The sequence below is a fragment of the Scyliorhinus torazame genome, chromosome 30 (genome assembly GCF_047496885.1).
Source record: "Scyliorhinus torazame isolate Kashiwa2021f chromosome 30, sScyTor2.1, whole genome shotgun sequence".
Lineage (NCBI taxonomy): Eukaryota > Metazoa > Chordata > Chondrichthyes > Carcharhiniformes > Scyliorhinidae > Scyliorhinus > Scyliorhinus torazame.
This window is the reverse complement of record NC_092736.1, coordinates 25,067,725-25,081,226: the sequence shown is the minus strand read 5'-3', so window position 1 is coordinate 25,081,226 and position 13,502 is coordinate 25,067,725. Positions and strand designations below refer to the sequence as shown.

Here is a 13,502-nt window from a genome sequence, read left to right as displayed (position 1 = left end):
GTTTCTGAAAGAGTGTCAAAAAATGACAAAAAGCTGGCCAGCTTCAGGCACAACTAGAGCTTGTGGGAATGGTCTGCAGGGGTGAGTCAGCACCTGTTACATTTGCTGCTTGTGTTGGAGAAAAACATACTGATTCTGGCCCATTAGATTAATCTTAATGGAGCATGGGAGGATGTGGAGTTGACCATAAAAAGGGCCTACTCCCATCAGTCGTCCATAAGGTCGAGCCTTCCCAAGGATTTCTTACTTTATGGAGAGGGAAGGGTCCAGAGAATATCATGAGATTGTACAACCTTGAAATAGAACCACTGCTGGTTTGAGGATATGAAAAAATCACTTGCAAAAATGGATTTGGAGGTAGTTAAGGAAAGGATGGACAGTGCGAGCAAACCAAACTTGGTTTGAAAATAGCGGTAAAGACTAGATTCAGGTAAATTAAATTTGGCTGCAAGCTCGCAAAAGCTGGTTAAGTTTCCATCCATAAACAGGTCAGTAAAATGTTTGAGTCCCTTCTTCCCTCACAAGGCAAATGCCAAGTCAAGCATGGAGTCAAGAATAAGTGGTTATTACAAATAGGATCTAATAGCGAAGGAGTGGAAAGTTTAAAATTCTGATAAAATTGTTTCCACATTTTTAAAACCGGAATCACAGTGGACTTTGACCTGTATTTAGAGGAGGAAAAGGGCAGCAGCGCACAAATTATGGCAGGAAGAGAAGTATGCTTCCACAAGACACCAGTTCATGATAACATGTGAAAATCTTTTGAATATTGGCCGTCCAATAATAGTACTGTAGGTTAGGAAGGGCCAGCCCATCAATCTGTCTCCCTCTTTGAAATATTGCTCTTCGGACTCCATGAGTCCTGCCTACCCTGATAAATGTTGATATCAGTTTGTTAACAATAACAAAAAATTATTTTGGTAGAAAAACAGTGAGACATTGGAAAAGAAACAAGAATCTGGGCAAAATGTTTATTTTTATGGATTGAATTTGCCAGCTAAGGAAAGAGGCAAACTATCCCAATGTTGCAAATCCGATTTAATTTTGGTGACTAGGCTCATAAGATCAGGTGGGGTTGCTGAGTTATGGGGATAGGGTGGAGATGTGGGCTTAAATAGGGTGCTCTTTCCAAGGGCTGGTGCATACTCGATGAGCCGAATGGCCTCCTTCTGCACTGTAAATTCTACGATTCGCAAGAGAGTGCGTTATGTTTACCCCTCAGTAGTGAAAACCAACACTAAATACAAGAAACGGTAAAGCTCTTGGGAGGATTTGTTTGGCACTAGCGGTAATTGGGAAACACCCACTTTTGTTGATATTCAATTTGTAGCCAGGGAACGAGTCAAAGGCACTGAAAATATTCATTATACCATTAACTCAGGTAACAGGGTTAGTGAGATATAATAGGAACCCCTGTTGACTGGGGTTCTCTCTCAGATGCAGTGCACCTCTACTATCCTGCACTTGTCAGTACATAGAAAGAAAAAAGTCCTCAGGTTTTCAGATATTCACCGACTTGCTGAAATAGCTCAGGGCGGGATTCTCTGCCGGCAGGATTCTCCGTTTTGCCAGCACCCGGGGGTTTCCCGATGGCATGGGGCTGCTCCACAATGGGAAGCCCCATTGACCGGCCGGCGTAACGGAGAATCCTGCCGGCGGGTCGAGGCAGAAAAGTGGCGGGGCGGGGTGGAGAATCCAGCCCCAGATTTCTCATTTTCCTCTGTCAAACTCTTCCCTCTTCCTGTTCCTTTGCCAGCTCCATTTCCAACTTGGACTTCCCCTCCCCAATCCTGACTTCCCTTCCATTGATTCTGCCAACAACTGGCACCAATGCCTCAATCAGAATGGAAATACTTTAGGTGGTGAGGCAATGCTGGCGGGTTGAGCCCAATTCAGTTATTTCCACTACAATTTCCAAGATTACAAACTTCCTTGCAATGCTCCCTTTCTTGCTGTAGAATGAGCTGACACCAGTCATAGTGAAGCTGGCAGCAAAGACAGAGGAAATGATAAGGTCTGCGGTATGGTCTGAGAGATTTCCATCCTGGATACATAGCTTCTCTGTGCACTAATTTCAGTATACTAGTGAACAAATTTGCAGCACAATGTATGTTACTTGGTGTGGTATTATCAGGTATTGCAGTACCCGAGAGGCTGAAGACCACTGGTTAAACCTAGGAGTTTACCATTGGCTGTTTGGTATGTAGCTCCGCCCTGGCAGGCAGGGTATAAGAACCGTGCTGTCCCAGCAGCCCTCATTCTGTACCAAAGCTTCTGGGGAACAGTCCTAGTCTATTAAAGCCTTCAGTTATGTTACTACCTCGTCTTTAATCGTAATTGATCGTGCATCAATTTAATAGACTACACTTAAGCTGAAAGGATGGATCTCCGAATCAAGCCGCAGTGTCTACAACTCAGCCCCCACGCGGTGAACTCGGCGGCGATATTTAAGCACTGGCTGGCGTGCTTTAAAGGCTACCTCGAGACGGCCGGAGGCACACCCTCAGGAGGACAGAAACTGCATCTCCTGCATTCAAAGGTAAGCCCTGGGATCTACACCCTCATCGAGGAGGCGGAGGACTTTGATGCTGCGATCGAACTGTTAAAAGGACATTATATCCACCCTGTAAATCAGGTCTACTCACGTCACCTGCTTGAAACTAGATGGCAAAGCCCAGGGGAATCGTTGGAGGAGTTCTACCGTGCGCTACTGGTGCTGGGCAGAAACTGTGGCTGCGCGCAGGTTTCGGGGAGCGAGCACACGGAACTCCTAATCCGGGATGCCTTCGTAGCAGGTATGAGCTCCTCAGAGATCCACCAAAGACTCTTCGAAAAAGACACCCTGGGACTTAGAAAGGCACGGGTCCTGGCAGGGTCCATGGACGTTGCCTCCAGAAAAGCGCAATCCTATGCGCCCAACCGCGCGGCGGCCCCCTGGGCTGTGTGGCATCCCGAAGCAGCAGCCCTACAGACCTTCCCCGTGTCCCCACAGGCCTGCGCTGTAAGACGGCCTGCTAACACCGTCGGGCCCCTCTGTTTCTTCTGCGGGCAGGCGAAGCACCCCCGCGAGCGCTGCCCGGCCCGTACCTCCACCTGCAAAGGGTGCGGCAAGAGGGGCCATTTTGTGGGGGTCTGCCAGGCACAAGCCGTGGCCACGGTCTCCAGCGACTCCGGTACCACCGCGGCAACCTTTCCTTCAGGCCCCAGGCGACCAGCACTCACTGCCACCCCCCTATCCTAGACCCACGGGCGCGGCCATCTTGCCGCTCGGACACCACGTTGGACGGATGGGCGCCGCCATTTTGTCCATCCCCGCCGCCATTTTGTCCATCCCCGACCACCAAGTGCGACCCATGAGAGACGCCATCTTGGATGGGGCCGCAAGCCCCCAGAACGGCCTACTACACGCTGCCCGATCAAAACCCGCAACTACTTCATCTGGCCTCGGTGACTCTGGACCAAAATCGACCTCGTACACTCACAACAGCAACGACGACGGTCTTCATCAACGGTCATGAGATGTCCTGCCTGATCGACTCTGGGAGCATGGAAAGCTTCATACACCCCGACACGGTAACGCGCTGTTCACTTGTTACCCACCCTGTAAACCAAAGAATCTCCCTGGCCTCCGGGTCACACTCGGTGGAGATAAAGGGGTTCTGCCTAGCAAACCTCACTGTCCAAGGCAGGAAATTCAACAAGTTCCGCCTTTATGTCCTGCGGCACCTCTGCGCGGCTACACTCCTGGAGTTGGACTTCCAATGTAACTTGCAAAGCCTGACCTTCAAATTTGGTGGCCCTATACCCCCCCTTACTGTCTGCAGCCTTGCGACCCTTAAGGTCGACCCGCCGTCCCTGTTTGCGAACCTCACCCCGGATTGCAAACCCGTCGCCACCAGGAGCAGACGGTATAGTGCCCAGGACCGGACCTTCATCAGGTCAGAGGTCCAAAGGCTACTGAGGGAAGGGGTCATTGAAGCTAGCAACAGCCCCTGGAGAGCTCAAGTAGTGGTGGTAAAGACCGGGGAGAAACACAGGATGGTCATTGACTACAGTCAGAACATCAATAGGTTTAAGCAGCTGGATGCGTACCCTCTCCCCCGCATATCCGACCTGGTAAACAGGATTGTGCAATATAAGGTCTTCTCCACGGTGGATCTCAAGTCCGCCTACCATCAGCTACCCCTCCGTACTAGTGACCGCAAATACACTGCCTTCGAAGCAGATGGGCAGCTCTATCATTTTTTAAGGGTTCCCTTTGGTGTCACTAACGGGGTCTCGGTCTTCCAATGCGAGATGGACCGAATGGTTGACCGGTACGGCTTACGCGCAACATTCCCGTATCTTGATAACGTCACCATCTGCGGCCATGACACGGCCAGGACCACGACACCAACCTCCGAAAATTTCTCCAGACCGCGAAAATCCTTAACTTAAAATAAGGATAAATATGTATTTCGCACCGACCATCTAGCCATTCTAGGCTACGTAGTGCGAAATGGAGTTATAGGCCCCGACCCTGAACGCATGCGCCCCCTTATGGAGTTCCCCCTCCCTCACTGCCCCAAGGCCCTGAAGTGCTGCCTCGGGTTTTTCAGTTATTACGCCCAATGGGTCCCTAACTACGCAAAGCCCGGCCTCTAATCCAGTCCACAACCTTCCCCCTGTCGACGGAGGCCCGCCAGGCCTTCAACCGCATCAAAGCAGACATTGCAAAGGCCACGATGCGCGCCATCGACGAGTCCCTCCCCTTCCAGGTCGAGAGCGATGGGTCCGACATAGCTCTGGCTGCCACCCTCAACCAAGCGGGCAGACCCGTGGCCTTCTTCTCCCGTACGCTCCATGCTTCCGAAATTCGCCATTCCTCGGTCGAAAAAGAGGCACAAGCCATAGTAGAAGGTGTGCGACATTGGAGGCACTACCTGGCCGGCAGGAGATTCACTCTCCTCACTGACCAACGGTCGGTGGCGTTCATGTTCGATAATGCACAGCGGGGCAAGATAAAAAACGACAAGATCTTGCGGTGGAGGATAAAACTCTCCACCTACAACTACGAGATCTTGTATCGTCCCGGGAAGCAAAATGAGCCTCCTGATGCCTTGTCCTGCGGCACATGTGCCACCGCACAAGTGGACCGCCTCCGAGCCCTCCACGAGGACCTCTGCCACCCTGGGGTCACTCGTTTTTTCCACTTCATTAAGACGCACAACCTGCCCTACTCTATCGAGGAGGTCAGGACAGCCATCAGGGACTGCGCGGAGTGCAAACCGCACTTCTACCGGCCAGAGAAGGCGCACCTGATAAAGGCTTCCCGTCCCTTTGAACGCCTCAGCATGGACTTCAAAGGCCCCCTCCCCTCCACCGACCGCAACACGTACTTCCTGAACGCGATTGACGAGTACTCCCGGTTCCCATCCGCCATCCCCTGCCCTGACATCATCAAGGCCCTCCAGGGTATCTTTACACTGTTCGGTTTCCCCGCATACATACACAGTGATAGGGGGTACTCCTTTATGAGTGACGAACTACGTCAATTCCTGCTCAACAGGGGCATTATCTCAAGCAGGACGACCAGTTACAACCCCCGGGGAAATGGGCAGGTAGAGAGGGAGAACGGAACGGTCTGGAAGACCGTCCTACTGGCCCTACGATCCAGGAAACTCCCAGTCTCCCGCTGGCAAGAGGTCCTCCCGGAGGCCCTCCACGCCATCCAGTCACTGCTCTGTACAACTACCAACCAGACACCTCATGAACGTCTCCTTGTCTTCCCCAGGAAGTCCTCCTGCGGGACCTCGCTCCTAACCTGGCTAGCAACACCTGGACCCATCCTGCTCCGGAAGCATGTGCGGGCGCACAAGTCGGACCTGTTGGTCGAGAGGGTCCACCTGCTGCACGCTAACCCCCAGTACGCCTACGTGGCTGTGGTAATACCAGGTATTGCAGTACCTGAGAGGTGAATGACCATTGGCTAGACCGAGGGGTCTACCATTGGATAATGTACATAGCCCCGCCCTGAGAGGCGGGGTATAAGAACCGATGCCGTCTCAGCAGCCTTCACCTTCTGTATCATTGCTGCTGGGTACAGTTCTAGCTGATTAAAGCCGATCAGATGACTCCCCTACGTCTCGAGAGTTATTGATTGTGCATCAGTGGCGTTCCCCGACGGCCGGCAAGATACAGTCTCCCTTCGGGACCGGGCGCCCGCCGGAACCCCACGCGCACCCGAACCATTACCGCCCCCCCCCCCCCCCCCCCCACAGCACCTCACAGGAGGGTCAGTCCTCCCGCCGCTCCTGCCTAGGCCCTCCCACCCACCGACGCCCCCTACAGGTGCCCCCCTATTGTGTCAACCGTTTGCCCCACCAGCCCCTAGGGGTGACAAAGCTGCCATGGAGGCCGAAGCCACGCTCCCGGAGTCGCAGATGCCCGGACCCCCACCAGAATCACCACCGAAGCTCAGACGATTCAGGAGGACGACCAGGCCACCCGACCGACTGATTGCTTCAGCGTAACTGTAACTGTAAATGAACACTGAATGTATATATCTTCCACGCTTGTAAATATTCTCGACAACTCTGTAAGGAGGTATCACGATACCTCCATATCTGATCATACCATGTTTGATGCAATTGTAACCACTGGCCACCACCCCCGCCGGACTCATTTTTAACGGGGTGAATGTGGTATTATCAGGTATTGCAGTACCCGAGAGGCTGAAGACCATTGGTTAAACCTAGGAGTTTACCATTGGCTGTTTGGTATGTAGCTCCGCCCTGGCAGGCGGGGTATAAGAATATAAGAAATTTCTTTACAAGGTGTGCCTTTTGGATTTCCTGAGTATGTGCTCTTTAACCTGGACGAAGAGTGTGTAGATTATCTGCAGCTAAAGAATGAAATAATTTATCTAAGAAGCAGCTCCACCACAACCAGGAATTCAATGGAGACATTGGTACCATGGATTTGGCCATCTTCCTCCTCTTGGAAAATGGACCTGACAGCCGACAACTGGCAATAGTGAGTACACAATGACTGCACATGGTTTTACAACATTTCTGCACAAAACTTTTATACTGTGTTATGGGTCATGGTTTAGAGAATCCCAAAGTGTATCATGGCATTCACCTGACCCACAACGTTTAATAGATTGTGGTATGGGGAGCACACGGCTCACTCTACAAGAATGGTACAGCAGAAATGGACCAGTATTTTTAAAAACAAAACAATGTTTATTCTATGAACTCAAGTTAACCTTTTTTAAAACAAAGTGAATATCTTAGCAACCAGTAAATCAAATACCCCAAGAAATACAACACTAAGTAATCTGTATGCTGTCCTTTTCACCCAGAAGACTTACCAAACCTTTAAACAGAAGCACATCAGGGTTTACATTCAATACTGAAAACATTTATAATTCTGAATTCACCAAATAAAGAGATAGTCCTTCATGGCAGAGAGAACAGCAGTACAGCTGCTTTGTCTGACTTCAGCTGCAACACACTGAAAAATTAAGCCAAAAAGAAAGACACACCCAAGCTTTTCTCAAAGAGAAACTAAAAAGCAGAACCAGAGTTCAGCTCCACCCACACTCTGACATTACTGCAGTAACATGAGCTGCCAAACATTTCTTAAAGCAACATTCTCAAGACAACTGTGGCTGATCACATTTGAGCAGCTCAATATATCTTGAAAAAAAGGCAGATGTATTATCTTTGTGCTATCAATTGTCTAAATTAAGTTTTTCTATTTACTTTAGTTTATACTTAATAACACCCAACTGATAAAACTGAAAGAACAGACTGAGCAGAAATTTGCTTTTTCATTGTTTTAAAATGTATATGGGTTTGAGAAATAAGTCATCCATAATAACGATTTTCTTTGTAAATCAGTTATATTACAGTTGCTTTTTTCTTCTTCTTTGAAATTTTCAATTCAGATTTTTACATTTTACCTTACTAATTACCGAGCAATATAATAAACTAACATCAATTATTTTCAACAGTTTCACCCAGCAAGGTACTCACCAGAATTAATTGCCGGACAAGGTTGACAAGGCTCTCCAAATGCATGATCAGTATTGGCACAGCAGCAGTGAGATTTGGTGAAAGCTCCTGATAATGGTCGATCACACTGGCCTCTCTTGTATCCACCATAGCAGGTGCTTCTCATATGAGTATCTGTAGATCAAAATAACCATTAAAAAATATACTATTGGCGAGGAAAGGACATAAAATAAATCAAGATTTGAAAGGGAAATGGAGCAAGTAAGGCAAAAAAAATACATACTCAGATGATTAAATGGAGACAGGAAAGGTTATGGTTTTAAAAGCTCAGAGAGAAATTTTGGCTTCCCCACATTGGTTGAGAGAAAACTATAGACCAATGAGCCTAACATCGGTAGTAGGGAAGTTGCTGGAGCCCATTATCAAGGACTTCACAGCACAGTATTTGGAAAGCAGTGGTGTAATCAGACAAAGTCAGCATCGATTTACGAAAGGAAAATCATGCTTGACAAATCTACTACAATTCTTTGAAGATGCAACTAGTAGTTGACCAGGGAGAACCAGTGGATGTGGTTAATTTAGACTTTCGGAAGGCTTTTGACAAGATCTCACATAGCAGATTAATATGTAAAGTTAAAGCGTGTGGGATTACGGGTACTGTCTTGAGATGGTTAGAAAGCTGGTTAGCAGATGGGAAGCAAAAAGTTGGAATAAATGGGTCATTTTCTGATTGGCAGGCAGTGACTAGTGGAGTACCGCAGGGATCTGTGGTAGGACCCCAACTGTTCACATTATAGATTAACGATTTGAACGAAGGAACTAAATGTATTATTTCCAAATTTGCAGACGATACAAAGTTGCATGGGATGGTGAGCTGTGAGGAGTTGGAGAGATGCTTCAGCGTGATTTTGACAGGCTGTGTGAGTGGGCACATGCATGGCAGATGATTATAATGTGGATAAATGTGAGGTTATAACTTCTCTCTCCATGGATGTTTCCAGACATGCTGACTATTTTCAGCCTGTTCTGTAGTATTTTATTTGTCAAAGTTATGAAGTCAGATTGGAGAAACGTGGACTTGGAAAGGAAGGGTTGGAGAGGTGATCGTATAAAGATACAGTTAACTGAATAGACAAAATAAATCCAATAATGAAAATTTTGAACACACAACTTTATGCATGCATACACAACCTAACCTGTACCTAAAAACAAATGATATCAACAAAAATCGGAAAATAAGTTTTATCAGGGAATAAATATTGTGAACTATATTTTATGAAAGTAAAAATGTGAACTGTATCTAATAACCAAAGCTGTTGATACTTATAGTGAATAACATAAACTGTCGATAATATTACCTTAGATTTAATGTGGCATGCAGCAAAATAAATTACTTTAAGAGCAAAACTAATTTTGATTCTACAGAATGTGACAAATGACTAACCCCTTGAAAAGAAAAATGTAGCCACATAAGTTGAAATTTAAAACAAACATGACCAGGAAAACATCACATTTCAAAATTAACCATGTTAATACAAAGCAAATTTGACTAATACAAGACATTTTTAATGAATTTTTAGGGTAGTTTATCCTCTTTTTAAAAAGTTTGCTCATTGCATATATTTCAACAAATTCTCTTACCAACGCAGACACGCCCATCAAGTCCAATAGCCAGACCAGGAGGACATTCACATCTGTAAGAGCCATCCGTGTTGACACACCGTCCATTCATACAAATTCCTGGCATATGACACTCATCAATGTCTGTTGAAAAGCAGAAGATACGCTCATGGCAAAATATAAATCATGGATACATGCATTCCTGTAAATAAGCTTGGGTGCATCTGGGTTGCTATCTTCCTCTGCAGTAAATGAGTAAGAGACTGCCATGCTAGATTTGGCGTCCTGAACCACACCAGGCAATCTTTAATAGAGTTGACCATTACAATACAAACTATTGTCTCAAGATGGAAAAAGGGGGGTTCAACTTACAGACTCTGGGTTGGCTTTCAGAATGCCTTTGTCCCTACATTTGTGAGATCCTATCGTGTGAGTTCCCCTGCTCAGCTAGCTGTAGAGTACAGACTTTGGTATGTGCTCACATGAACGAAACAGCAAAGTTGAGCACTGATGAGCTCATGATACCAGATATATAGCATCTAGGAATAACTTTGGTGTTTGGGATCTTGTCCTGCCACTTGATGTTGCAGATCGCTCTTATGCAGCAACGGTGGGATGCATCCAGTTGCTTTATGTGACACTAGTAGGTTTCCCATGCCTTATAACCATAAAGAAGTGATGTGAGGACCATTCAAATAAAAGCAAAATACCGATGCTGGAAATCTGGAATATAAACTGAAAATGCTGGATAAATTCAGCAGAGATGCAGCATCGTGGAGAAAAACAGAGTTTAATGTCTCGTATCTAAATGATCCTTCTACAATTCTGTTATCATTTAGATCCGAAAAGTTAACTTTGTTTCTCTCCACAGATGCTGCCAGACTTTTGAGCCTATCCAGCATTTTCTGTTTTCATTTCAGGACCACTGCCTGGTAGAATTACTCCATGCACTATCGAAAGCCTGCCAAATGCTGAGCTTGCTTTATCAGGAAACATGCAATTTCATCATCCAATGTGGCATTTCTGGAGAGGATAGTCCCAAGATATCATCATTTCTGTACAGAATTGAAGGGTGTTTTGTTGTGACAATGTGGTTTGTGGCCAGAGTAATGAATATTAGTGCAAGATCATTGTCTTTTTCAGATTTATTGCAAGGTGGAGTGTTCTGAGGTTAGGGCATCACAAATGGTGCCATTGCACACTTTAGATTGTTGGTTCAGCCGATTTGTTAAAATGCTTTGCCCTACAAGACAGAATCTTATATGTGTTCATTTGGAACTGTTTGCTGTCTGCTAATAAGCTATGTGCTGTTTCATTTTTGGGACAATAGACAGATTGCATACCTTTCTGGAGAACTTTCAGATCAAACTTAATAGCAGATTCTAAAATTCAGAGGCTTGTTTTCCCACCATCGTGTTAAGATTTCATCTTGTTGGCACATTTGTTTAACTAATCAGTCTTAAATTATTAAATTATACTGTATATAGGTTTCAGGTATACAAATAGTTGTTTGGTTGTACAGAACGTGAGTACTGCTGAAAAAAAAGACACGTTTTTGTGAAAGCTTTTCGTCTTGCACTCATCAGTACAATTCGCAAGAAAAGGAAACAATAATTTATACCAAATGAGAAGAGGGTGCTGATTTGTTGGCAAATGGACTCTGATCGGTAGAGAACGCACTAGTTGATGGTGACTGAATGTTAACTTGTGAGTGAAGCTGATACAGCATTGTTAAAAGTTGTAAATCTGTATGCAGCAGCACTTATGAAGTGGTCCAACATAAGTACTTTCACCATACTGAAAGCTTATAGTATAGTCAAGCCAATGAGGAAACACCAAGACTTCATGTGACGGCTGCTGAAGATCTAACCTGGGAGCAGGTATGAAAATACATGCACATGTATTCAGGGTTTGCCTACTATAATTGTGTCACAGAGAGGCAAAAAGATGCTGAGGCTCCACACCTCCAACTGGTGGAACTACTCATGGGACTTGTTTTCCTACACGTGTAAGGAAAGCTTTCTGGAGAATACACATACATATATAGCTGTGCTAACTGTGAGATATTCCGGAGTCTTCTGTCTGCCTAGTGAGAGCTCAAATCTCCACTCATCCTGTGTTCAAAATTTTTATGTGCATTTTATAACTTGGAGTAGTCCCCAATTTAAATAAACAGCTTGGACACAGGTTAACAGTTCTCCAGCAACTTGCTGACTGCTTGGAGGAATGCGAGTGCAAAGGCAAAAAGCAAGTTACAATAGTAACTGGCAATGAGTATCTTTCTGGAAATGAGAGAGAGAAAACATGAACCAAAGGGAAAACAGTACCAGAAAATAAATGGGGAATAGCAGCAGGAGTCAACAGGTGTCAGAGACAGCGAGTCTAGGGGAAAACAGAGTTAGAGAGCAACAGATAAAGGCAATATCTGGGAGTCAGCGAGAGGCGATAAAGTGAGCCGGAGAAAAAACAATAAGACACAAATAGGTAAGGAATAATCCTTGAAATAGTTTGTGGCCAGAGATGAGAGAGTGATCAAAAACAACTAAAAATGGTACCAGCATAAGATGCTGATTAGTGAGAAGATTGACGACTTCCGGGTGCGGCTATGCAGAGCTAGGTCGCATATTCGGTAGCTCCCGCTTGGAACGGACTTTTGGGCTCTTTTACAGGGCCCCCACGGCATTTGTTCGACATTTCCCGGTGTGGCAAGAAGACTGCAGCATTCCCCTGACAGTGTCCCCCAGGAATGTTATGTCTTTTGGCTACCAAACCGGCAGAAACAGTAAAAAATTTGGCTTTGGCTACAGGTTTAGACAAAAGCCTCTTCCAGCATGCAGGCGGGGGAAGGGCAAGCTTAAAGCTGCAATATGACTTGACTCTATCAAAGGTGAATTCTAGCAGCAGAGGGAACAACTGTGAAAAGATCTACCAAGGCCATTGAAGAAGCAGTGACGAGGCTTCCGGTGGCGGCCATGGAGGAGTAGGTCGCGCATTTGGCAGCTCCCGTCTGGAACCGACTCTCAGACCTTTTTCAGGAGTTTCCATAGACTTTTTAAACGGACCAGAAGTGTAACGGCCAAAGGAGCGGCACTGGAGCAACGGGAGAAGCGAGGGAAAGAAAACAAAATGGCGGCGGCCAGGGACAAAGGGGAGCTGCAGGAGTTCATCAAGCGCTGCTTCGAGGAGCAGCGCGAGGAGATGCGCAAGGAGATGTTGGCGCCTATGCTTTCGGCAATTGAAGGACTCAGTATAACCCAGAAGGTCCACGAAGCTAAGATCCAGGAGGTACAGAAAAACGTCAGTCAGAACGAAGTCGAGCTCGTGGGCCTGGAGGTGAGAGTGGAGCAGAACGAGGCGCTACACAAGAGGTGGGCGGGAAGACTCGAAGACCTGGAGAACAGGTCGAGGAGAAAGAATCTGCGAATCCTGGGTCTCCCTAAGGGAGTGGAGGGGGCTGATGCCGGGGCATACGCGAGCACGATGCTCGAGGCGATGATGGGCACGAAGGCCCCTTCGAGGCCGCTCAAGTTGGACGGGGCACATCGGGTGCTGGCGAAGAAGCCCCAGGCAAATGAGCCGCCAAGGGCGATGGTGGTGAGGTTCCACTGGTTCACGGACAGAGAGTGGGTCCTGAGATGGGCCAAGAAGGAGCGGAGCAGTAAGTGGGACAATCCAGAGATCCGAATATACCCGGACTGGAGCACGGAGGTTGCAAAGCGGAGAGCGGGTTTCAACCGGGCCAAAGCGGCGTTGTACCGGAAAGAAGTGAAATTCGGAATGCTGCAGCCAGCGCGACTGTGGGTCACATACAAGAGCCAACACTATTACCTCGAAACGCCTGAAGAGGCGTGGACCTTTGTACAAGCCGAAAAGTTGGACTCT

General features: G+C 46.9%; 1 protein-coding gene across 1 annotated transcript in view; it reads right to left on the bottom strand.

Moving 5' to 3' along the window:
* The window catches only part of LOC140404453 (fibrillin-1-like), a 716,712-nt gene that overhangs the window by 388,024 nt on the left and 315,186 nt on the right, over positions 1–13,502 (bottom strand). The window contains exons 15-16 of the mRNA XM_072493009.1: positions 9,642–9,764; positions 8,022–8,174 (exon numbers count right to left, since the gene is read on the bottom strand). Of these exons, the coding sequence (XP_072349110.1) occupies positions 8,022–8,174; positions 9,642–9,764 (276 nt within the window). The remainder of the gene's footprint in view (positions 1–8,021; positions 8,175–9,641; positions 9,765–13,502) is intronic.